The sequence below is a fragment of the Adiantum capillus-veneris genome, chromosome 22 (assembly GCF_014529385.1).
Source record: "Adiantum capillus-veneris isolate H3 chromosome 22, ASM1452938v2, whole genome shotgun sequence".
Classification (NCBI taxonomy): Eukaryota; Viridiplantae; Streptophyta; class Polypodiopsida; order Polypodiales; family Pteridaceae; genus Adiantum; species Adiantum capillus-veneris.
The window spans coordinates 139,711,891-139,739,553 of NC_140952.1; the positions used below are offsets into that span (position 1 = coordinate 139,711,891).

At 41.9% G+C, this 27,663-nt stretch overlaps 1 protein-coding gene across 1 annotated transcript; it reads right to left on the reverse strand.

The window, feature by feature from the left end:
* Positions 1-21,926: 21,926 nt before the first annotated feature.
* On the reverse strand, positions 21,927-26,831 carry LOC147430321 (serine/threonine protein phosphatase 2A 59 kDa regulatory subunit B' eta isoform-like). Its single transcript, XM_086494803.1, has 2 exons — positions 25,324-26,831; positions 21,927-22,854 (listed from the first exon to the last, which is right to left on the reverse strand). Exons 1-2 carry the CDS (start codon positions 26,386-26,388, stop codon positions 22,546-22,548), a joined length of 1,374 nt encoding a protein of 457 aa, XP_086350929.1. The 5' UTR covers positions 26,389-26,831; the 3' UTR covers positions 21,927-22,545.
* Between the last annotated feature and the right edge of the window lie 832 nt (positions 26,832-27,663).

The following is a 27,663-nucleotide window of genomic DNA, read 5'->3' on the forward strand; positions in this document are numbered from 1 at the left end:
TTTGTGTGCGTAATTAGAGCTGAAGAGGTGTTAAACTTCCCTACCCAATTTGCAGCGTTTGGACTAACCCTAGAGGATGATGCTGCTACTTGGTTTGACTATGTAGAGCGTAGAGACTTTGAGTCTATGGAGGAAGTGTTTGACGAGTCTATCGAGGAATTCTCACAAAGGGGGATAGCTCATAATACCGTCTCACAAATCCATAAATTCAAACAGAAAGATGGGGAATCTGTACGAAAGGCAGCCCTAAAACTAAAAAGATATGTTAAGTTCTGCCCTGTGGAAGAACTGCCAACTCAGTCCAGACTTATGATTATATTCATCCAAGGACTAAGGAATGCAGATCTCCAGAAGGACTTACATATGAAGAGGAGCACGACGTTGAATGAGTTGATCAAGGAGGCTCTTTACCTTGTGGACAATTGTGCGGTCTACAAAGAGGGGGAGTTCAAGGACCTTGACGACGATTCATCTTCACAACAAAGTGGAAGCAAGTCTTCTGAGACAGCACCGAAAGGAGAAGTAGCTCTAAACCAAGAACAGCTTGTAGAGGAAGTGCTAAAAAAGATTAACTTGTACGCCAAACCCCAAGCTAAACAGCCCAAGTGGTGTGCTATTGAACAAAAATGGACAAACCATGGGATGGAGGAATGTTATTATAACAAGGGATATGTGAGAGAGAGACCTTACGCTCCCCAAGCTCAGGTAGATTCTCCTCAAGTTCCACCGATACCTAGGTATCAAGCAGGCAACCTACCAGGACTTGTAGGTGTAGAAAGACCACAACCAGTGTTGGGGCAACAACCACCTCTACAAGGATTACGACCAGTTGGCATAAGATACACACCAACAGTAATCGAATCAGAAGAGAAGTCTTTGTGCCTATGCATGCATATTATGAAGATCCCAATGGATATGCGAAAAACTCTGTCTATTATCCACCGGAAGAACCCTCGACACCAGAACCATGGAGCATGATAGGAAGTACAGGACCACCAACAGCTGCACAGGCAGCAGGAGAAGGAAGATATAGCTTAGATGAACGAACATTGTTGTTCATAGCCAACGGAGGCATGGGCGGACACAGACATGCATACCAACAAAGAGGAGCTCAAGGAGCACCTCAACAACCCAAGGGACCCTGCTACAAGTGTGGTGGAAACCATTGGCTAAGAGACTGTCCTCATGATGAAATCATTAGAGGCAACGCATATTGCACTGAGTGTGGAGTTACTCATTTGATTCGTGATTGCCCTAAAAACCCGAGCAAAGGAGCAAAAACTACCTTGAACATGCTAGAAGCAGTACCTTCCAATGGAGGGTCAGAAAATGAAACAATCATACTTATTCAGGCGGTGACACGAGCCCAAGCTCAAAGAATGACGAACGAACCCATAATTAAAGAGCCAAAAACCGATGCCTTAAGTTCAGAAACGAAAAATCAAAGAAGCACTTGGAAAGCTAGAAAGGCGCATATGAAAGCCAAGAAAGAACGAGAGCAAATAGCTCTATTCGAGGAGTTAAAACATACAAAGGATAGATTAGAGCGGTTAGAGGATCTAGCTAGCTTAAGCTCACACACTACGGCAACCATAGCACCCAAGGAAATAGCAGAGCCCAAAAGTGCAGAATCAGGAGGATCAGTACTGGCAGACAAGGTAAATGAGCAGTTGGATGCACTTCTAAAAGCTTATAAAGCTAGACTCAAAAAGAACCAAACCCAGGAGCAAAGATGGATGACTTATCCATATGCTGAAATAGAAAAACAAAGGTTGAAAATGTGTAGAAAGATTATTGAAACAGCTCAATCATTGATGGAAGACCCGCTTGGTAAACCTGCAAATTGGCATGAAGTACCAGCTCCAACCTATATCCAACCAACTTTAGAGGAACAAGTAGAAACGAAGGAAAGACTCATGAATGCCTATGAGTCCAGAGGAGAGCCTATCATAGTGCCAAATACAACAGATGAGGCAAGTGACGAGTTCGAGCCTAAAACATTGATAGAAATGGGTAACGACTGTAACGGTCTAGATGATCTGTGGAAACAAATCCATGAGGCCAACGAGTCTAACAAGGTGAGTAACCACATGAATAACACGAGAAAAGAGAAGAATGAGATCTTACCTCCTATTGAAGAATTTGAGGCAAGGTCGCAAATGAACTTTGATATACATTCACAGGGGGGAGACCAGGGATCAATTAGTTTGGGGCACAGCCAACCAGACTCGCTGAAAACTCTACCCTCTTACCTAGGAGAGTATGAAGCCAAGTCTGAAATGAGAGCAATCCCATCTCAAATAATTTCTTCTAACAAAGTGATGGATTCACAAGGATTGATTGAGTTATTGTCCACCCCGGTGGCATGCACAATCACATTAGCCGAACTCCTAAGGTTACGACCAAACATGTGGACCACAGTAGGTAAATGCCTAGTAAAATTTGGAGTGAAAGACCCCACCTCGAAGCTTCAGAAAGGGATCAGAGAATTGGACAGGCCTCAACTAAACCCTAGGCCAGTACCATTAAACAAGGTTGGAGAGTATTGCGAGGGAGAAGATGGAAACACCACGCTACCAGTAGAATTCCAAGGAGTAGTTTCCAAAGCTATTCTTGACAGTGGAGCGGGAGTTGCTATCGCCACCAAGGAAATCTGGAAAATATGGGGAAACCCAGCTTTCAGAGCTACCATAATGAAATTGCAATTGGGTTCATGGAGAAGCCTCTTGGACTCTTAGAAAAAGTGATTGTCACTTCGTGCGGAATTGAGTATGAGCATACATTTGCAATAGTCGATTTTGACAAAAAGAACAATTATGAGATCATCTTGGGAAGACCATTCATGCGACAATTGAAGATGGTCCAAGATTGGGGTTATGACCACATATACCTCAGACATGGCGAGACAACAACTAAAATACACCTAAAAGACCATAATTACAAGGATGTGAACCAGACACCAGTGGAAGAATTTGATTCAGCTACATTAGCAGGATCGAAACTCCGAGCATGGTTAGGGCAACAAAAAGAGCTATGGATGTGCGGAGATTCACATTGTGGAAGCTTAAGAAGAGAGGAATGCGTCTTAGAAAGAGCGATTGAGAACAAGGAGTATATTCCGGAACTTTTCCCTGAAGATGCCTTGGAACCTCTAGAATGGGAACACATACTAGCAACATTGGATGTCTGTACCATTACAGATAGTCCAACAACAAAATTTTGCGACAAGGAAGGCTATGATGTGCTACCCTACTACATGGTAAGCATTATACCAGGAGGAGAGGAGACGATAGAACCACCAGAACAAGAAGAGTTTTATAACTCCTCTGAACATCTGGAAATAAATAATGATGCAGATAATGAGTATTCAGACAACTCAAGTAAGTGTGGGGAGAAAGCAGAAAATATCAAGGTTCATGATTTTGCTAATCAGCACCCTAGACGCCAGGAACGCTATAGGAGGAAACGGACAGGAAACAAAGTGAGAGAGAACCTGATGGCCAGGATGAAAGATAAAACTCACTATCTGATGCTTGTAAAAGTAGAGGATTGTGTAAAAGATCAAATATCAGAAAGATTCTCAAAAGTTCAAAGGGAAAGAACGAAAGAGGAAAAAAGACAAGTACGAAAAGCTAAAACAGAAACAAAATCACAAAAATCTCAAAACTCAAAAAAAGAAACAACAAAAGACCAAGAGTGGACCAAACTGGAGCGTAAACAGAAATACCAAGAACTGAAACGGTCTTTACGAGAGATATGGACTACTGAGGGAGATAGTGATGGTAAAGGGGAGTCAGAAAAGGGAAACATGAATGTACCATCACACTATCGGAAATTTACCATCCAGGACAGAAAAATCATAATGACACCACCAGTTAGGGAAAGAACCAACCAGGAATTACGATGGGCCAGAAAATGCAAAAAGGATAGACCTCGCGGAACCAGGTGAAAAGCCTCAGCCGGTCTATATAGCAACCGATTTAGAGCCTGAAGAAGAAGAACGGCTAACACAACTTCTCAAGAAGTATAAAGATGTGTTTGCATGGTCCTACAAAGACCTCAAAGGAGTTGATCCATCGATATGTCAACATACAATTCCTTTGAAATCGGATGCAAAATCTAGCAAACAACGTCCTTATACATATAATGACACATTTGCTAAACGAATCAAAGAGGAGATTGACAAGCTCATGGAAGCTGAATTCATTTATGAAATCGAGCATACAGATTGGGTGTCACCCATTGTGGTAGTCCCCAAAAAGAACGAAAAACTGCGAGTGTGTGTAAACCTCAAAAAGGTAAATGCAGCCACCATAAGGGATAATTATCCCTTGCCAATCACAGAACATGTACTTGAGAGGGTGGCCGGGAAATGGGCTTATTCCTTTCTGGATGGGTTTTCAGGATACAACCAACTGGCAATTGCAATGGAGGATCAACACAAAACAGTGTTTGCCACGGAATGGAGAATATATGCGTATCGAGTTATGCCATTTGGCTTAACTAATGCCCCAGATACCTTCCAAAGGTTAATGACACACGCATTGAAACAATACCTGAGAATATTCTTAGAAATATACATGGATGATCTTTGTGTACACTCTCTTCTACGAAAGGAACATATTGACCATTTGCAAAAGGTATTTGAAAAATGCAAAACATATCGAATCTGTCTTGACCCGGAAAAGTGTATTTTTATGGTTAGGCAAGGCCGCATCTTAGGACACATTGTCTCAAGAAATGGCATAACCACTAACCTAGACAAAGTCAAAGTCATAGTAGACCTACCCAGGCCTACTAATGCGAAACAAGTGCAATCCTTCATGGGACACTGCGGATATTATCGAAGATTCATATATATATGTATGCAGTCATTGCACAACCTCTGTATCGTTTGTTTGCTAGTCAATTTCGATTGGACTGAGGAGTGTGAAACTTCATTCCAAAAGCTGAAGGAAAACCTTGTATCAGCACCTGTACTTAAAGCACCAGATTGGGAAAAGATATTCCATGTTCACATTGATGCTTCTGCATATGCAATCGGGAGTATTCTGGCTCAACCTGGAGACGGAACAATGGATTTTTCAGTTTGTTATGCAAGCCGACAGTTAAACAGTGCGAAAAAGAACTACACAACCACCGAAAGAGAGAGGTTAGGATTGATTTATGCTGTAAAGAAATTTCGGCATTATTTGCTCACAAACAAATTTGTGTTCTTCATAGATCATCAAGCTCTTTTGTATCTGGTGAATAAACCATGCAATACAGGGAGAATTGTACGTTGGTTTATTATATTGCTAGAGTTTGATTTCACAGTGGTGGTCAAAAAGGGTAAAACCCATCTACGAGCGGATCATCTTTCAAGGATACACAACGGGGAAGCTCCTGAAGGAGTAGATAATGACATACCACATGCTTATCTTTTCAATAATGAAATGATACCGAAATGGTCTCAGGAAATTGTTAGCATTCTTTTTTTTGGAGGTAGGTTTGATAATACGGAATACAGATCCAAACAACAAACAATTCGACAAACAAAAAACTTCCAGTTGATTGCAAGACGGCTGTATCATCTAGGATCGGACCAAATTCTACGATTATGTATAAATTTGGAAGAATTCGAGTGTTACCTTGAAGAAGCACATGTCCAGGATTGTGCATTTCATTTTTCAACAGTGAAAACACACCAGAGACTCAAACAGTTAGGGGTTTATTGGCCAACTATGTATGCAGAGACACATTCTTATGTTACCAATTGTACTATATGTAGTGCCAAACGACCAGTGGATCACACGACATTGTTTCAGGTAAACATTGCACCTGCATGGAGTCAATATATCATTGATTTCTTAACCACCAGGACATTTCCTGAAAACATAACAAGAGCACGGAAAAGGGCTATAGAGCTGGAGGCTCGTGACTTTCAGTTAATTGGGAACCAACTCTATAAGCGAGGAAAGGATAATCAACTTAGAATCTGTGCAAGTGAAAGTGAATACCCGCTGATTCTAGAACATGCACATAGCAGAATAAGTGGAGGACATTTTTCAGGCGATAAGACGACAAAAATTGTCTTAACCGTAGGAATATGGTGGCCTATATTGCATATGGATGCTGAAGAGTTTGTAAAGCGTTGTGACGCATGTCAGTGCACCAAGGTGCCGATAAGGAGAGATGAGATGCCACTACGGCCAATGATGGGAGCAAGGGCATTTGCAAAATGGGGCATTGATTTTGTGGGACCTATTTCACCCCCTGCATATCGCACCCATACCCAATATATCATTGTGGCTACGGACTATCTCACAAAATGGGCGGAAGCCAAGGCAACACAAAAAGCAGATGCACGGACCACTGCACAATTTTTGTATGAGAATGTTTTTGTACGATACGGTTTACCAATAGAAATTGTCAGTGACTGTGGAACACATTTTCTTAATGAAGTCATTGAATATCTGCTAGAGGAATTCATGGTCATACATAGGAAATCTCTTCCACACCATCCACAGGCAAATGGACAAGCTGAGGCCACAAATAAAACACTATGCACGGTTCTCACTAAAATTGTGTCAGAGTCAAGAACAGATTGGGATCAACAGCTACACTCAACACTATGGGCATACAGGGTAGCTTACAAACATCGATAGGAAAGACACCGTACAATATGGTGTTTGGTCTAAATGCTATATTACCCATAGAGTTTTTAATTCCAACTCTACGAGTAGCGAAACGCTTAGAATGGACAGGGCATGAGCTCTCTTCAAGAATAGATGACCTTGAAAAGCTAGATGAACTTCGCTTGAGAGCTATAGCTTCGATCTATGCTAAAAAGAGAACACAAAAAGAGTTTTTTGACAAGCATGTGCGCACGAAAGAGTTCAAAACTGGTGATTATGTACTTGTTATACTTTGAAGCAACATGCCAAGAAACTTAAAAAGCGAGGGATGGGACCCTTTGTGATTAGTGATGTATCGCAAAGCGGAGCTGTCAAGCTTGCTACATTAGCTGGTGAACAAATGCCAAATTGGATTAGTGGGTGTCGATTGAAGAAATATCATTTACCAGTAACACAGCATATGCTTCAACAAATCCATCAAGGAAACAACGAATGAAGGAGAAACAGAGAGTACAAGAAGAAGCTGAAGCAGAAGCAAAAGAACGCATTGCAAAACAAAGACTTCTACGACAACAACAACAAGGTGGAGCACCATTGCGAATCAATGCCATTCGACTAACGAAGTTTGATGAAGACACAGTGGAGCCAATAATTGCAGTCAAAATGGGTAGCAATCAAGTTGAATCGACGGCATTGCTTGATTCTGGAGTTCAAGCAAATTTGATCTCTTACAGATTATACAAACAGCTCAAGTCCACATGACAACTTCATCCTACTCCACAAGTAGTACATCACATTCGTTGAAAACATGGGGCTAGACTATATTGCATGTACAAGTGCATCAATATATTTACCCACACAAATTTTATGTAGTTGAGGATGAAAGCACACAACACCCCATGTTGTTGAGACAACCTTGGCAAAAAGAGTACAATGTGCAGATAGATTGGAATGCGAATGTAGTCAAAATTCAGCATGCACAAGAACAACAGGTAATAGCCTTTGCTCAGCAACCTCGCAATAATCAGCTGCCAGCAATGCAATCACTGGAAAAAGAGACAAAAGCAAGGGTGCCACCAAAGAACAACATAATACCCAAGGATAACAAACAGGTCATTGTCCCCTACAAGTATGTCAAGTCACCAACCGCAGTGCAAAGATCAAGGTTACCAAAATCAGAGAAACAAGTATGGATGCGGAAGGATAGAAATGACATGGCAGACAGAAAACACAAAAACGGCAGAATTGAACCGAAGCAGATAGTTCAACCAAAAACTAAGGGCATAAAACAGATATGGATCCCAAGGAAAATGCTCAGCAACAACTCCAATAGTATAAATTTATTTTTGTTTGGTAAGATTGTACATGAGAAGACGTGATACAGTAAAAGAGATGTTTAAGAAATAACCCTCAGTGAGATTCTACCATGCACTTGTGATACTATATCTCTCTTTGAACCCTTTCATTTCTATTTTTGTGGGTAGTCCAAGGGGGCCTATTTTTGAATTATTAGCAATAACTTTTGTTTGAATGAAATTTTGGTTGTTTTAAAGTTTGTACACAGTCTAAGAGTTCATTCTGATAGTTTTCCTTCAATTTTAAATTTTGACCGAGGGCACTCATTGGAAGCCACTTTTAAAGGTGTTAGGGTGAAATTTTGGGAAAGTTTGTATGTAGAAAATACAACCCTTAACACAAGGAAAAACATTGATTCATTGAGTATTTTCAGATTCCATGGTTTTGATGCTCATTGTAGCCCATAGATTAAGGAAAATGAAATATCTGTTTTGCATCAGTGTTTTAGAAATTGCGAACTTTCACGTTGAATACGAGCAAGATATGACTTTTTTGCATCACACGATGGCCGAAGAGTGCAACAAGATGAACAAATTCATGTGAGATAAGCCCGGACAGATTCGGAGCCGATTGGGAGCTACAAGCTGTTGAAAATATCTTAAAAGTTCAACACTTTTATTTTAAAAAAACTTGCCACTTGAATCACTGCCAAACAGGTAAAATGTGCCTGTGTTTGCCATTTTAAGACCCCAGTTTGGCCATTTCACGCGCCTTTGTGGCCCCTCTTGTTGAGGGTCCCTGGGCCTTAAAGTTGCAAACACGACCTTTTTTTAATGCATGGCCATGACATAGAGGTGTAGTGTTTAATGTAAAAGAAAGACTCCCCTCCCTTCCTTGATATGTGTTCAAAGGAGGGTCAAAGGCCTCACAAATTCTGTGCACAACATTAAGCACTACAAAGCAACCAAACAAGGAGCCGGTTTTCACTTCCTTGTGCCTACCCCCTATTTTTGGGAATGTTTCGATAAAGGCATTTCTTTGGTATTTGAAACCACAGGTGATCTCTATTGTTATAGTATCCAACCAAAGGTTTCTTGACTAGAATTTTACGCACGAGTGGTTCATATCTTCTATGTTAACAATGTATGCATCTATAGTTTATGTTTACACTTTCTCTATCCAAATGAGCTACACAGTAGAATTCAAATCCACAATTTAACAGTTAAGTTCACAAGGTGATAACTATTGGGATCATCTTTAGCAATACCAAAGAAATAGATACCAATAGCCAATGAATAGGGATATTTAAGAAGATTTGATACCAAACACTTGTCAACAGTACTCAAAAAAGGTGGAAACTCAAAGGCTTTACAATATATGTATGTTGAAACATGAATCAATAATAAGTTAATTGTTTACCTATCAAATCACCGCTATACATCGACACCTCCATCTCAAGTTGTCCTTTCTATAAGTCAAGCTTGGCATAGGCATACTAGTACGGAAACAATAGCATGTTGAAAATCAAAAGTTTGGCTTTCTCAACTTGTGAAATGTTGTTAATGACGCAGGATATATTCAACATTCCCAAATGAGGACATCTTGACAAAGGTGATGATCCACTTTAATAAGAATAACCATTAATGATTAAACTGAAATCAAAATATTGCTTGAATTTCTTCATGGTGGAGTGATGAAGACTTGAGACTTGAAATATCTTAGAGGAAAATCAACAAATTTTTTCAAATCTGAATGAAACTCTAGTAATCTAAATTAAATACTCTCACTCAATGTGACACCATTTAACAAAATAACAAATTTACATTGCACCAAAATGAGTATAAATACAAAAGCATTTATTAAGGAATCCAACCTCATGAAAAGAATTACAAAGGGAGACAATGTTGTTGTTGTTAGGCTTCTCTTATAGGTGTTTTTCTTCCTCATCTAGAGATTCATATACACTTGAGTATTTGTGTGTCTATGACACTAAGGAAGATGGTAGTAATTTATGGAGGGCTTTTCTAAGAGCTCCTAGAGAGTACCTATTGGTTCAACATTCTACACAAATCCTACTATTCTTATCAGAATCTTTTAATATGGTAGTGAAAGGTTCCTCGAGGACCAAGAATACAGTGTTGCTTGCCCATGTCCTCTCAAAACAAGTTGATTGTATAAGTAAACACCAGATTTTGAGAGCACAAAGTTATTAAGTACAAAATGATGGCATTCTAATAATCTAGTGACAACTATACAAAGAAGAAATTAGAAGGAGAATAGATAACATAACTTACTTGCATTGTGAGACTCAATCACATGCTACACAACCCTAGATGGCACACCAAAGCCATCAAAAAAATAGCACACCCTAATGTTATGAGGTGTGAAGCCTTAGACATTGATATCCATAAAGAGGTTGGTTGTCTCCAGCATGATCAACTTAAAGATGGAGATGATGTTAAGCTATGAACGTAAGCTATAAGGGTGGTTTTCTTAACATTCTATCTTTATGTTGGAGGTAAACCCTTGCAATTTCCACTCACCATTCACACCTCTTGTTGTTGTGGTATGCAAGTCATGTGAGCTCATACTTTTGCCACCATTGGGAGTAGAGGTTTCCATGTGTGAGTGAATGAAAGAGAAGGAGGACAATCTTGTTTCATGTTGTAATGGAGATGAGAGAAGGGAGAGGAGCTAGCTTGGTGTGAAAATACGTGGTGAGCAAGGGGAAGAGATGGCGGGAAGCTTGCTTGGTGCTACAATGGAGGTGAGAGAAAGCTAGAAGAGAGATAATGTTGGACTATAGGTGGTGCATGTGGTTGTTGCAACAATGGAGAGTTTGCAAAATGGTCTTTAGAGAGAGAAATTTATTTTTTAGCTATAGAATAGGTTTAGAAAGACTTTGGAGGGTGAAAAATGATGTTTTGAAATTTTGAAAAAAAAACTAATTTTTTTGTTTGTTCTTCAGTGCATTTTTTTACTTTTGGAGGTCAAAAATGCTTTTTTGACCATAAAATAGGTTTGGGAGCCTTTTAAGGAGGAAAATTTTGAAATTTTTAATTTCTAAGTGAATTTCTAAATCCGGGCACAAAAGTGGGAGGAAAAGAGGTCAAAGTGCCCCCCCCCCCCCCCCCCCCCCCCCCCTCAGCCACCTCCCTTACCTTCTCACTAGGTAAGAGACCATCAAGAGGTATAAGGCTACCTTGTCCCCCTACTTTTTGTAGGATATAAAGTGTGTCCACCACCCTCTTCCTATTGGTTGGCCTCTAATTAACCTTAATCTCAAAGGGTCCCTAGAGGGTTTATTTTTTTCCTAATTACTCTTTATCACTCAAGCAACTCTCCTTTCAGAATTCAAACCTGTCAGTTGTTCTCCTGTTGCATTGTAAAAATATGCCAGCATGTGTGTGCTATCGACGTGGCACACATGCGACGAGCGAGCGGGGAGTAGCACCAGGATGAAGCTCATGCTCTCTCTCTCTCTCTCTCTCTCTCTCTCTCTCTCTCTCTCTCTCACACACACACACACACACACACACACACACACACACACAGTCGACAACAGCTTAAAACTTAGATTATGATAAAGTTGTCCTTATTACAAAATGACCTAGATACCTTATATACTAAGGCTGCCATAAGTTAAACCTAAAATAGAGTTCAAAGGGTAAAATGGCTTTGTATTTAAAATCTGGAAGTGCCATTGCACCCCGGCTTCTGCAACTAGAATATCTACTCATTACAAATGATGTTTATAACCATAATCCACATCATTTCATAACTCTCAAGAAATAAGGCTTTGTTGAGTTATGTAGTCTAGTTGACCCGTGGGTCAACAAGAGTTTCCTCCCAAAAATCTCTAGCTCCATATCTATGTAATGGGCTAGGTTTTACTTAAATCTTGTGAGAAGGTATGGTGTTCATCTTGCGAACAGATTTGCATGCATGGAGAACATGAGAAAGACAAGAACCCAACATCATGGTGTAGTTGCCTACAATAGCGTAGCTAATTACAAACATATCCCTTTTTGCATGATACAATGATTAAAGAATAATGATTAATCAGTTAATGGGTTGGATAGCCACGGACACACGCTAGCCCAATCACAATGGCCTTAAATCCAACAACCTCCCAGTTAAAGGCCATTGTTCTTTTAAAAAATCTATGGATCTATATACAAGATATGTAGAGATTGGATCTCAGCCCAATGCCCATAAGCACTCAAGGGTGTGAAAACTGCTCAAAGGGTAGACCTTCAGTTCCTAAATTAGCAAGGTTGTCATCTATATAGATCTTGAAAAGCTCAATGCGCTTGTTCTCTAGCATTTCATGGACAAACTGCTATGTCACATAAATGTGTTGTCTTTGCATGAAACACTGGATTTTGCAATATGCGGATAGCACTCTAACTATCACAATGAAAACTTGAACTTCTACTCTAATGCCCAAATCTTGCACTAGTAAGCCACATAGCTTCTTTGTGGCATCTGACACAGAAGCGTACTCCACACTTCTATGATCGTATGAGTTGTACAATCTTACAAACACAATTTTCTTGAATTTGTACCACTTGTAAATTTAAAGACATAGCTTGCCGTAGACCTTTTGTTGCTAGATTTCTTGCACAATCTACATATATGTAGCTAATGGCGTATGGTTCTCACCTCCAAATAAAATTCATAGCTCTTTTCTATCATTCAAACAACTCATCACGCCTTCATGGTCTCACAATTCTCCTTGGCAACACTTTCCATAAATCCTCTAATACCTCCCATTTCAAATGTAATGTCTCTATAGAGTCAATCATGCTCTACATTAAAAACCCAACAAATGATGCATAAGAAATCTTGGCCATCTCAACCCTTCCAACATCAAATTTAGGACATGCTAGGCTACCCATATGAAAGCAATGGAGTAGAAATCAATTTCTTCCACCTCTACATTAAAACGCTTCAATATGTGGAGAATGTGCTCTTTTTGTGGTAAGTGAAGAGCTTTCTTGTCATGTCTAGTACAATGTGTGTGCCAACAATATGGTTTTATTCTCCCAATTGCTTCATGTCAAATAACTCATCGAACATCACCTTCGATGCATCTCCCTCAAGATTGTGTCTGAGGTATGGAAACATCATCCACGTAGATGATTAAACTCAAAATACTCCATTTAGACCAACTCCATGTCCTCTTTGGCAACCAAAGCAAGAGCTATTCATAGAGTAGCTGACTTTACAGTCTTTACGGATCATCCGAGTTTATGTTGCTTCTTGTCATAGAAGCAGCTTTCAAAAAAGCAGATGCGATGGGCTAACATCATGTCACAGTTTCACTTCCAGATTGTCCATGTTCAGGGACAAAGGAATTTAGCGACAGATGCATTGTCTCAGAAGCCCTTGTTTCTGACTATTTTCGCGATTCATCACAGAAGCTTCGAGGATATGGTTGACCAGTACTCCACAGATCCTGACTTACGGGACAGCTATTTGATGTGAAAAACAATATGTTACGCAGCCTTTGTGGGAAAAGGTCCACAGACTGCCATTGTCCACCTTTTACAAACCACCACGGCATATGTACCACCTTGAAGGGTGTGGAGAGTTACTTCTATTGGCCGAGGCTTAAAAAGGATGTGGATGACTTTGTTCACAATTGTTTAGTATGACAAAAGGTCAAGTTTGATAGACATAAGGCACAAGAACTTCTACAACCTTTACCCATTCCCACCTGTCCCTGGGAAAGCATTGCTATGGATTTCATATTTGACCTCCCCAAGACTCAAAGTGGGCATGATGGCATTTGGAAAGTCGGACAGATTTAGCAAGCAAGCTCACTTTATTCCATTGAAGAAAACGGTCAAGCCTGATGATTTAGCAAGATTGTTCATTGCTCAGATTTTTTGGTTACATGGAATGCCTGAGACCAAGTCTCGAACAGAGATCCCCAATTCACGAGTTTGTTTTGGAGGGCAATTTGGGAGAACATTGACATGCGGTTGCAGTTCTCATCGTCATTCCAGTAGACAGATGGGCAATTTGAGATAGCCAATCCAGTGGTTTTGGATTTATTGAAGTCTTACATCTCCAATCAAAAGACTCAATGGGAAAAATATTTGCCTCTGGTGGAATTTTCCTACAATAACACGGTTCACTCTTCAACGGGGAAGGCACCATTTGAGGTAACTGAAGGTGCTAAGAAGGTCCCTCCATTTCTAAGCACCGACGGTAAGATTTTTGAAGGAGATCACTACACGAGGGATTTGGACACTTCTTCTGCCAAGGTTAGGGAGGCTCTAGAGAAGTCTCAAGCACGACACAAGAAGGCATCAGATAGACATAGACATGACTTGAAGTTGAAGGAAGATGATTGGGTGCAGGTGCTTACGTTTTGAGAAGGCACGCCTAAGGAAACGAAAGGGAAAGGAGCGGCTTTTTCCAAAGCTTAGCATGAGGTATTTTGACCCTTTCCAGATTCAAGAAAAGATAAATGATGTATCCTTTAGACTCGAGTTGCGAGACACTTGGAAGATTCACAATGCTTTTCATGTGAGTCTCTTGAAACCCTTTGAGAGGGAGGTGCTAGTTGACGAGGAACCTGATGAGCAACCTGAAGTAGAAGAGAGCGAGGAGATACAAAACCTATCTAACAACATAGCATGAGATAACATGTTGCAGTATTACTCTTGAACTCTGCAATTCATCCTTACAATACCCCATTTTGAGAAAGTGTTTTGAGGAGTAGTAAGCTCTCTTTGTATCCATTTATATCGCAAAAATGTTGGAACTAGTCGAAGATGTATTATCCACCATTATCATTCCTCAAGCACTTAAGCTTCTTGTTTGAGTTTCTTTTTATCGTCATAAAAAATCCATTTTTGAGTTATATAAAATGCATCATCCTTATGATCTAATGGATATGGATATAACCAAATTTTAAAATTTGCTTATCTAGGAAGGTAATAAAATCAGCAACACCGCCTAGTGGCTTTTTAGGCAAGGGTCCACACGTTTCATTTCACTTGGTCTAGATTTTCAAGCTTCTTCTTGCCGAACAAAATTGTAGCGACTAAAATAGCACGCTTACCATACATATAGCATCCAAATGGTTCATACTTCGAAAATGAAGGACATGCACATAACCCAAACGAGATAGTGTATTCATTTAGCTTTGGCTCAAATGGTCTAACCAACAAAAAATATAGCTGTCTGCTTAATATATTTACAATATGATCTTGTATTATGCAAACATTTTTAAAAATAAACCATACCAGGCTTATCTCCTCTAGCCAAGACCAAAGATTTTTTTTTAATCTTTTGCAAAACATGTATTATAGCCACAATTATCAAGCTACCGAATAGATATAAGACATTGTGAGTCTCACATTGCTAAGAATAAATGGAGAACCATTGGCAAGCCTCGATGTATCACTCGTACACCAACTATGTCACAAAAAAAATCATATACCAAATATACACATCAATGTTTGCTACTATTATAAGTAGATAAACATTTCCTACGAGGAGTGACATGAAAGGATGCACCAAAATCAAAGATCCAATCTTGGGAAATGAGCCATCTTTGCTTGGAAAGAAACATGCAAGTAATGAAGAGGCAAACAAACATCCCCATCCTCATTGTGAGTGCATCGACCTCTTCAATCTTAGCTTTATATTTGTCCAGTGCATCGACCTCTTCAATCTTAGCTTTATATTTGTCCTCTTTCTTGATAGCCTCGCGCTTCTCTTTCTTCTTTTGCTCTTTCCACTTCTAGGAATTTTTCTTGATGTGCGCCTTCTTGCAAATGATCACACTCAATGTCCTTTTTTGTCTCTAGTTTGATGTGATTTTTCATGAGTTGTTATTCTCACGAGACTTCTCCTTCAATTGATCTATACCTCTATCAACAGAGAGGGCTTCATTTTGCTTACATTGTTCAATAGACTTGCACATAATTTCTTCAAACAATAAGCTGCTACCCACATCAACAAAGTTTAGGGCACCGCTAGAAAGTACGAAATCATGATGCAAGCAAATTTTCTTGAAAGTAAAACTATTCTACATATGGATTTCGAACATTATTATGTGGAATTTGGAGTGAAAATGTGTTCAAGAATATCTAATCTATGTATGCTTTGTTTTGTTTGTTGTGATTTTTTATTTTAGAGCAAGAAATCTGAATTGATAAGATGTTGGAAGTAACAAAAAATAGCAAGGCTATTGTGTGTGCACAGGTACACCATTTGTAACTGCAATCTGCAATCATTGCTTGCAAACAATGTAAAGAAGATGACTGACTTCCTAGAGTGCCTATGATATCTAGATTGTGAAGCATGTAGCTCTATAGGACTAGAGCTTTTAATACATGCTTGACAAGCCTAAGCTGCCTCTAGGCCCTAATCAAACTAACTCCCTATGTGGCAACATTAACATGTTAATGCAAAGTAAGACGTGTTGCCACCATTCGTCTCATGCAAAACCGCTAATTGATATTTGATAGAGGAATTTGCATGCCTTACTTGTTTGACTTTGGTTCCAAAAAGTTTTTGAAGCCTTTTATAGAAAAGGTGTAACTTGAAAATGACATGACTACTAGTAGCAGTGGAAGAAAGGCTGTGAAGAGAAGTCTAAATCTATTAAAAGAAGGTTGCTCCAAAGAACAGTAGACAAATATGACTCTAAAGAAGAGGCATGTTAAGAGGAAAGAAAGGGATGGGCGGAGAGAGAGAGAGAGAGAGAGAGAGAGAGAGAGAGAGAGAGAGATAGAAATTTTATATTAACGTCTTCAAAAGGCCAAAATGACCTGTGAGACCAAAAAGTTACAATTGGTGAATCTGATACCATGTCTGAGTACGGAAATTACCAAGTTACAAAGTTACCAACTTACAAAGAACTAACACTAAAACACTAAGGCACTAAGGATAAAGGGAATAAGGGGGGGGAGGAAAAAGGGGGGGGGGGGGGGGGGGGGGGGGGGGGGGGTTGTGGGTTCAGATGAAATCTCTCATCGGTCGTTGTCGGATCTCATCGACTTCCTCCATGGTCACAACTCTGGTTGGGCGTCTTGCATGTCGAGCTAGAGTGATATGTATCTTCTGTTGCAACCTTCGTCAGTATGGCAGACCCCTCGAGGTCGTGGACGTCTAGATCTGCCAAGTTCAATGGCTTTGTCAAGCAGTGTACCTCTAGTATGAGTAGGCTGTAATGACTGCTCTGTTTGCTCTCCTCTGTCTGGTGTAAAGAACTCTGTGATTCATCTCTGAACCTGTCTTTCCCCTGATGTCCTCAGCAAGCTCTCCCTAAGTCTGCGCAGCTCTAGCAGGAACAATCTGAGACACTTCTGATCCTTATATCTCATGACTCTAGAAAAAGGTCCAAACCCTTCTCTAAACAAGCAGTGGAAGCGTCCGCGTATCTCATAGTATGCCGGGCAGTGGCATGTGTAGTGCAGTTCTGTCTCTGGCTCTAAGTTACATAGGTGACATATCCTGGCTCCTACCGGCACCCCTCGGAATCGTCCAATCTCGATCTGGAGCCGATGTGAGGATGTGCGTATCTGTCCAATAGCGCCTCTTATTGCATGAGATAAGTGTGTATCCATGTATGGTGGCCTGGTCACAAATCCGTCCTCCGTGAGTTGGAGAAGATGCTCTCTGTAGAAGGCCATCTTCGTGCCCAACTCCTGTGTCGCTTGTATCCATGTGCTCCTGGTATTTAGTTGAATCAGATCCTGACGTATGAGCCTGGTGATCTCTGTCCGTGTGAGAGACAAGGAGGGTGCATCCAAGGAGTATTGAAGTGGAGGTAATCTATCATATTGAGACCATGCGACTGGAACCATGATGCCATCTGTCCATACCAACATGATGTATCGCCTTGTAGAGCTAGTTGTCGAGATGACTCCAGGGCAAGCCGAGTGTATCTGTCTCTTGGGAGATCCCATAAACCGTGCATAAAGTACACTAATCTCGTCAGTGCCTCCACCACGAGGGGGGGGGGAGGGGGGGGGGGGGCTAGCTCGGCTCGGATAATCTCATGTGGTACTGAGGCCTTAGTCCGAATCATCCGAGCGATCATAGAGACCAGTGGCCTCTCCATACATCTCCATCCATCTGTATTACCAGATCTCCCATGGTGGTCTACTGAGGGTCCCCATACCTGAACCCCATAGAGCATAGCTGGAGTCACTAGAGTGTCAAAGAGCCATAGCTTTGTTCGCGGTTCCTGAAACTGAACCTGCAAACACATCCTCTCCAGTCCTCCCAAAGCTGCATATGCTCTCGTCAGTCTATTCTCTAATGCTCTCCTTAGTGAAAACACCGGTCCACTGAATACTACCCCAAAATAGGTATATGCATCTGTGTACTCCACAGTCTCCTAGCCATACATAAATGTGGGTGCCGACCTCCTGACCCACTGTGGTGTGGTGTTGAACACCATAACCTTGGTTTTTCCCAGATTGACCGACAATCCACTGTCACGAGCAAATGTATGCAGAGCATCCAAATGACGCTGCATCCCCTCTGGGGAGTCTGAAATCAGCACAATATCATCAGCATATAGTAACAGTGGAATCCATGTCCCTGCTAGCGGAGCCCCTGTCTCCCTGCCGCTCTACATAGTATGAAAACTCATCCACATACATCCCAAAAAGAGTCGAGGATAGTGGGCATCCTTGCTTTACTCCGATAGTGGAGTGGACCATGTCAGACATTCCCTCAGTGGTGTGTACCCGTCCCATCACTGTCCTGTATAGAGCCAGAATACCCCATATCAGCTCTGTAGGCACACCCATGTCCTGTAGTCTGTGTATAAGTCTGGCTCTCGGCACTGTGTCAAAAGCTTTGTGGAAATCCACAAAGTTACAATAGATTCTCTTGCCATGGTGTCTACCCTCCTCAATAATAGCACTGAGTGTCAGAATATGGTCAAGAGTGGAGAAACCTCTCCTGAAACTTGCTTGCCCTGGTGCTCTTATTCCCTCTCGCTCTGCCCATCTACTCAGCTCCTGCTCAAGAACAGCTGCATACAACCTAGCTAATGTGTGGCCAACCATGATGGTGCGATAATTCGCGGGAATCATGGGATCTCCTGACTTGAAAATAGGCACAATCGTAGACATACTCCAGGTCGCTGGGAAGCCTTCATACATGGCTCGATTAAACATCATAGCCAAGAGCTCTGCAAGCATATCCCTGGCATGGATGAAGTGCTCTGCTACCAGACCATCATGATCATGAGCTCTCCTTGTCTTCATCCTGTCAATGGCTTTCCTTACCCTCTCCGCAATAAAGAAAGAACATGTCTCTGGGCATGTCTCTAGTGGGTCCGGCAGAGGTGGTTGCCCTGATGCTGTGTAGAGAGATGTGGCATATTCCCCCCATGTCTCAGTGGAGGTGACCGCGGGTGGTGGTGAATGCTCGTGGAATAGCCTCCATGCTTCGCCTGAGTCCTGACTTATAAATACCAACTGTTCTGGGGCATGTTCCCAGATCGTCTCCGTGTGGGCTGGCTGTGGGGGTATGCCTCTGATGTTGCATCATGGAGCGTCTCTGTCAAAATCTGAGTGAGTTCATCTAGTGGCCGTCCCGGCTCTTGGGTGCATAGCTACCTATATATCTCATCCATATACACAAAATCCGTCTCCCTCATGAAGGTATACCGAGTGTGTATGGGGACCCCACCTAATGGAGCTGTGTTGAGCTGAAAGGTCAGGGTGAAAGACACGATAGCATGATCAACTGCTACTCCAACTGGCCTAGTGCCCACCATGAAATCCTAAAAGAATGGGATGAGACCTGGTTGGGCCATAACATAATCCACTGTGCTTGCACCATGTCGGTGTGGAAAGCAAGTAAAACCTCCAGCTGTTGAAAATCTTTGTAGGCCATTCACAATGGCCAATCTGTGTGCGGTTCCCATATCTATCAAGTATCTACCATACTCAGTGTATTCCTCATCTTGTGATAGTCTGGATAGACCCATCTCTGTGACGTCCAGCTCCCTGAGCATCTCTTCGAAAGTATCATAGAATATTGTCTGGTGGTGGGCAGTCCTAGCATTGAAATCCCCTGGTATGATAATGTCACCATCCTTGGAAAACTCCCATATGTCATTATCCAAAATAGCAAAGGGGGATTGTCCTCTAGGTGATGCATATACTTACGTACTAGGAGGAAAGTAACGAATAGCAATGTAGAGGTATCTGCCCGTCTCTGCCCTGAGCCTCACCCACATGTACCTATCCTGTTCATCCTTGCGTGCTATATATATCATTGGATGCAGTTCCTCCCTGAATAGAACTACCACTCCCCCTGAGCCCCGTCCTCGATGCTCCGATCTGGTCTCTTGTCTGCAAGCTGTCTCCCATCTATATCCGCTCGAGCACCTGTGGCATGGATTGTCCCGGTGCTTGATGCGTCTCAGAGTAGAAAATGATGTCTCTCCCCATAAAGCTATCCTCAAAGGCCCCTACATCAAGACGGAGTGACCCGTTACAATTCCAGGTTGCCATCTTTAGTGTGGTCCCATAGGTCTCGCACCGTCATGCGGGGCCTCGCTCCAATATCACCACCTTTCCATCCCTATAAAAGGCAATCTTCCCCTTTTCCCTTGCTACTCTTATGTCCGGCATTACTTCTTGCATATGAGCAATCTGCGAGAGGGTGAGGTCATCTCCAAGAAAGATGCCCGTCTTCTTTAGAGTCGCTCTCTTCTTCAAGAAATCTTTCTTCACTTCCATGGAGGGGAAGCGGAGAATGAGTGCCCTTTCCTTCGAGGTTTCTCCGTTGCTCCCACTTTTCTTGGTGCCCACTCTCCAAGCCCTTGTATACGTCTGCTCGTTGACCCCCACCAAGGTCATGAGTTCTTTCACCTCTTTGTCTACATTATCTTGGTCTCTAAGGCCACATACCCTTACATGTAAGGCCCGCACACGTCTCCTTTGCTCCTCTTCGAGTGTCAGGTTGATGATGGTTAGTGTGGGGGTGGGAGTTATTTCCTTGCCTTTCCCTTTCTTGACAATCTCAAACCATTTTTCGGCCTTTTCTGCTTTCTGCTGGGTCTTTGTGATGACATCTACCCACGAGGTCGTCATTTCTTTTTGTTGCTCCCCACCTTCTTTGATGGCTCGTACTTGTTCCTTGATCGTGTTAAGCTCTTCAATGACAGAGGGTTGAAGTTCTCCCTCTTCGAAGACATTCTGCGAGCGCACCTCTGCAAGCTCTTCTTGAGTAGTGCGATTTCCTCATCTTGGGCCTTCACACGATCTTCGAGTGTACGTATCGTGCTTTCTTGTGCTGCCACGCCTGCGTCGAGGCCGTTAATAGTACCTAAGAGGTGGCGGTTGATCTTGCAGATGGACTCGCTCAGTTCTTCTTTGCATTTTTGGATGGCATCCTCCATCGGGTCATCCTTGCTATTCGGCTTTCTCATGATTGAGAGACCGCGACAAAGGGGTGTGCACCCACACTAGCAACCGGCACGGTAGCTGGGCAAGTGGGGGAGCGTGAGGAGGTATGGCAAGCGAGGGGCAGTGATAGAGTACGGACGAGAGAGAGAGAGAGAGAGAGAGAGAGAGAGAGAGAGAGAGAGAGAGCACCTCATAGAATCATAAAATGTTTAAAAATTTCTCACCTTTTTCAGTCTATCAAGCCTCATCCAAAAGTCACATATGAGATGTTGGCATTAGAATCAGGCAGAAAAGCCTTTCATGTATATCGAGGATCTTGTAAACTATCACATATATTATCAGTCAGCCCAACATCTTATACTGCTGAGTGAATTCTCTCTCACTGAAGAACAAGAAGCAAGACACCTTATTTTGGAGCAGAGGAATCAAGAGAGGAGTTGATAAGCCAGAAAAGTTAAGATTTACTAAAAGTTCTGGTTGATTGTGGAGCAAAGTTTTTGAAAACCATGCAAAATTTCTACCAAGATTGCATCTCAGAAAACAAAATAAAAGAGCAACGATTAGATAAATCAGTAGATTACCATATGGTAACACGAATCAGGGGCATGCGTTTGTCATAAGCGAACAGATTGATTTTAAGATTAAGAGACGAGTCAAATTCTCTTTTGATTTTTTACAAGGCAAGTGAACCACTTGGTGAATTTTTGAGGTTAAAAGTTCTGAGCTCTTCCATATGTTCTTAGTCATTGAAAGACGAGAGAGAGAGAGAGAGAACACACTTGGTAAAGGGAGGGAGCACAATTTTCTATCAACTCCTATACATCGATTTATCGATTCTATCAGAGAGAGAATATAAAAAGGAAAGCATAGGTCAAGAGAGAAGTGAGAAGGGTAGGAGCCCTTAGCTAGGCTTTCCCTTTCTACCTTCCCGGCTATGATTGTGTGAGAAACACTCTGTGACAAAGAATGATACCAGCACCCACAAAGGAACTTTCCGATTGAGGGTAACAGAGCAAGCACATGATCCAACCAAACCCCTTACAAACAGGCATGCCTGCTCACTCGTGCTTCCACTGAACGTAATACTTGAACAAGAGCGTCTTTAGTAATTACAACAGGAAGTGAACTATCTCGAGAAAAGCACTTACCAAGTGCTCAACCTGTGTGCTTCCATTTCCCAAGCAAGAGGACTTTCGAAGGCATTAGCGACGACTCTACTGAACAGTTAACTAGACTGTTCCTCTGGTTGAAGCCATTACTTCCAGTCTCTGCCACATTTCAATCTGTTTCTCCTTCACTATGATTGCCTTGGCTTCTTCTTCTTTGTACAAGCATCTGCACTTTTGGAAAAGCTCTGAATCCATCTCTTGAAAAAGATTTTGCAGAGTGATTTTCATGTCATGAATTACCCGATTCCAATAATGACTACCGTTGCTCTCCAGGGACGGAACAATAATTGGTAAAATAACCGAACGGTGTGGCTTGATGAGGTTGACAATGTGACTGTTATTGCACAGAAATAAAGCACGCTCCGCAACCTGTGAAGACAAACACCAATCCACCCTATGATTATGCTTCTTTACACATATTTTGCTCGACATAAGCTCCTTAAACAGCCAAGGTTAACGTGACTTAACTGCTACATCCACAACAAACACCATAGAGCATGTATCTGTGAGAAGGAGCAAAGACAACAAATAATATTTTGCCTCGGAGCTGATCTTTAACTATGCATATGTAATCTAACAGCAAGTCCAATATATAAAGAAAACTTTTAAATGTCACAGGATCTGCAGCTTAAAGAAGCCTTTGATACCAAGATTCCAATCTTCATTTGAAAACAAAAACCTTTCTGTCTGTAAGAAGCCTTGAAAAGACAAAACCCGGAAATCAATCATCCAAATAGGAGATGACCTTCTAGAGAGCAAATCTTAAACCAAAGATTGTGATAACCATCCACCATCAGAAAGCTGTGCATTTGAAACCCTATTGTTTTCTAGAAACCAGATGGTTGCATTGCCCTGGTTCTGAATTATAATCAATACTAGCGCACCTTTCTCTTTAAATAAACTAACGGTCATACTGCTTTTGAATATGGTCACACACCCTGAAGACATTTGAAAGCCACAACAAACCAGCCACTCTCACCTCTCCGAGGTCCGAGGTGCAGCTGTTGCCAACAATGATCCTATAATAAATCAGTGCACCACAAACAATATATGTCATCTAATACCTCCTTTGACCTTCAAGGTTCAGTTCACAACTTCAGAACTGCAGATATCTCATCTCAATCTGCTTCAATCTGAGAAACTGAGAAATCGAAACAGAAAAGGGAACACAAAAATGGTACTTTCAGAGAGATTCCCACCCCTCCTAAACAACTCAGAAAGGTTGGGAAAAAACCGGAAACTGTGAAACAACAAAAAAATGGAATTTTGTGAAGTTTCTAGTAACTATGCAAAGCCCCATTGATTGTGCTTGCAAGCAAAGGGGATGTGAGCCCCTGCAAATGTTGAAAGGCAACAAAATTTCAGGACAGAACTCTCTCTTAACCACTCCCTCCATGCATTCTCACACCAACTAATGCATGTTTCCTATCATGTTCTCTACCTCACACTGTCACACTCATGTCCCAGTCTAGTTAACTTCTGCAATTTATACTTATTCACACTGCATGCTCTAATGGACTTTACATACTAGCTGTGGAAAAAAATGCTACATTCAACAGGTAAGTAGTAATTACAAATACTAAATGGCCAATGATGTTGACCCCTCTTCAATAAGGCTGCAGTGCTTTTAAAATGATGTGAGGGCATTATAAAATCTTCCTTAATGTCCAAAACTCCTTGGGGCGACTGCTGTCGCAACAACTCAAGCTAAATAAACTCCTCATGGCCAAAACCACCAGAGGTCGATATTCTCATCTATTAAGCACCAAGGGTCTGCTCTGTAGTGAGTCAGGACTTGACCATCAGCACATAAATGTTGAAACTCTGGAGCCAAAACCTGCAGCAGCAGTGGCCTGCCAGAGTTCCCCTACTGTAGTAACGAGAGTTCCCCACTGGGTGCCTACTAACATAGCCACTCCTGCCTTTCGTTTGTAGCAATCACCTTGCAGGAATGTTGCAGCCTATAACTGTTAAGCCCAGTTAATGCCTTCAAAAGAATTTATCTTACCAGAAGCCCATCAACATCGCCTCAAATCACCAATGTGAACCTTCCATACATGAAGCTCCCCAAGCTCTCAAAACAGATGGACAATGCAATATGCAGAAATTCCACGACATCAAATGCCAGCCAAGTTTCCAAACCAGATGAGCCAGCTGCGGTGGAGGAAGAGCTAGCACCTGTTCAATCCAACAAGGACAACTCGAGTCCCCCAAACTTTGCCTTTGCAGATACTGTATGGCAAAGCGTTTGAAGGGTGATAACTTGTAGCTCAGGTGCTTTACGCTTGAAAGTAGATGTGAACATGTCAAAATCATCACGTGTACTGGCTACTATCTCACTCAAGAGATGGGATGTGGAACATGGACTGTACCATAAAAGTTGCTGCTAATAATGTTCAAGCAAAATCCTCAAAACCTCAATCGTTAGATACGGCAACAAACTAAGATGAGTGGGCATACATGTATCTAAATGAACCAGGAAAAAGGCCAACTTCACCCATGAAGGAAAGCCCAAGTTACTCTTGTAAACATCCAAAAGACTATTAATAAGCCCATAGAGCGCATATTGACAATTTATTCTCTGGAATCATGTGAAAAAGAATCAGAGCGTCAGTCCAAAGTTTAATCCTCAAAGTATTTGGAGCTTCAGATACGACACTTTTGCTCAAACGAGCTGCTATGTTGGAAAACACCTTGCAATTCCGAAAACCTTTTTCAATGCCCTACCGGTAATGTAGAAAATTGGAATGAAACCCAGAAAACAAATCTACTTAAATGAATTTACTTGAAGAAATTACACCACACAAAGTGTTAAGCATATAAACAGTTAAGACTCACCTGGAAATGAGGGCTGTTAAGACACCGGTCCACTTGCCTGAACAAAGGAACCATGCATTGCTCAAAGATTTCTGGCTGTGTAACCTCTAGGATTTCTTCAAGTTCTCCAAGGAACGAAACCTCCTTGTGGCTGTTTGTTATTGGCCAATACTTCAATAAACTTTTGACAACAGTATCTACCAACCTCAAATCCTTTGCGATATACTGAGTCATGCAGTAACAAAGCTGTTGGTGATACGTAGACAAGCTCTTGGCTTTGTGCAGTGGTATCAAAGCCCGCACAAGAAAATTTATATGTTCCTCCTTTAAAGGAATGGCAAATCCATTGATAATACTACCTAGTATTTCTAGAAATTCTGCAATTCCATGATGCCTTTCTGTCTCAAGAACAAAATGGTGAAAAATGTTGTTTACTGCTTGCCTTACAAAAGAACGGTAAACCATGAACTTTCCATAAATACGGTGCAGTATTGTCTTTAGATATTGCCTTTCTCTTGAATCCTCTGACTCAAAAAGGTCCATGAGCTTGAGAATGAAGGATTGATTGATATACAACCTTGCAATCTTTGCGTCTGTAGCTGTTGATGTGATAAACAAAAGGAAAAACTCATATACAACCACCAAATGAGGCCATGCTGGCTCCAGAATAGGCTCCTCATCCTCTTTGTCAAAGCTCTGCGCTTGAAAATTTTCACGCATATTATGTGGTAATGCTCGGAATAGATTGGCAGCTACCATCTTGATGACCTCTTCTACAACAAACTCTGTGATCTTCATAGAATCGGAACTGATAAAGTCCACAAGCTCAAGAAGGGTCCGTTTCTTGATGTGTTTCTCCTTCAGACTGCTAGTAGGGTCTCGAAAATCATAGACATGAGAGCATAGGTGGAGCTTAGCTATGAAGAGGTTTGGCCTTTCAGCCAGGGACACATCACTAAAGAGGGGAAGCGACCTGAGTGGAGGTGTTGTCTTGATGGTGCTGATGGATGTTCGTGCAGCTGATGCATTGCATGACATGGGCCATGCCAATATCTCTGTAGTGATGGTGATAGTTGTCGTTGCCATGAAAGCAGCACAATGTTTCTGTCAATGAAGAGTACACCCTCTGTTTCCTCTCAGGGGGCTACGTCTCTTAATCAGAAGCATATGCATAGCTGGCTCAGTTGGCTGACGCAGAACAAAATCTCAAGTGGACAGTACCTAAGCGTGAAAGACCATGCCAAGGGATTCCACCCTTCAAATAGGCAATGAAACAAGGGGTCACCTTCAGCCTGCTCTGCTCGGAAGAAGTAACCTAAGTATGCAGCGGAAATACCTGATCGAGAGAGAGAAGCCAGCAAGGGTTCAACACACACAGAGAGGGTTGCTGATTCGCTTTTTGCAGGTCGCGGAAGGAGGTGTTGCCATTTGGAGTTAAAAGCTGCGCGGCAAGGTTCCTGACATTTAGAGCCTTGAAAGGCCATTCGCGATTCCGCTCGCCTTTCTCACTCTCGAGTCTCCAGCGCCGCCTACCCCTTGCAATTTTCAACGGACTTGCAATTTAAATTGCAATCCTTCCCACCCTTCCTTTATCCCTAGCCCTGCATTTGCCTGTCAAATTTTTCTAGACCTTCCCACCAAAGGCCACTTTGGCAAAGGAGCCGTTCACTAAGGAAGGGTTGGCATTCTCTTGGTGTTCCTCGGGAACGGCCACTTTTTAAAGTGCCTTTCCAAGGTCAAATGGACGCTGGAGTCTAGGAGTCGAGATTTGATCTTTAGCATTAGCCCAAAGGTCCAATTTTCAATTTCCAATGCGACTTCAATAAAATTGCGAAGGTCGAGACAACTTTGAGGTCTGCATGCAGCTACTAGAACACCTACTCCATTTGATTTTGCAATCGCAACTCGTGAGGGAACCAATACGGGACTCACAAGCGCGCTCCGCGCGTTCAAACTTCAAAGCTCAAACTCTAGAGCAATCAAGAGATTGCATGCGACTCATGAGAGTTGAGGGCAGCACTACGCAACATCAATGATCAGACTGGTCATCACCTCTTTACTACCTCGAGTCAAGAGTTAGGACTTAGGAGTCAAGACTCAGAGTCAAGAAGTGTAAACGATAAACCATTGAGCATAGTTGAGCCTCAGGTTTGCCAATGGACCGAAAGACGTGCTTGGAACAGCTTGGGGCACCGTTGGAGAGAGAGAGAGAGAGAGAGAGAGAGAGAGAGAGAGAGAGAGAGGTCTAGAGCTAGCAAGATTGCTTCGCAAGGATGACACAGAATAAAGGCTTCTTTCCTACATCCTCTTGATTGTAGCAAAAGAACATCTCAGCAAAGGTAATCTCATGCTTTTTCTCGT

Coding starts and splice junctions, on each gene's coding strand:
- LOC147430321 (XM_086494803.1), bottom strand. CDS start 26,388: ATGGCAACGACAACTATCACCATCACTACAGAGATATTGGCATGGCCC. Junction 22,855..25,323: donor TTAACAGCCCTCATTTCCAG/GTGAGTCTTAAC, acceptor TTGTCTTCACAG/GTTGCGGAGCGTGCTTTATT.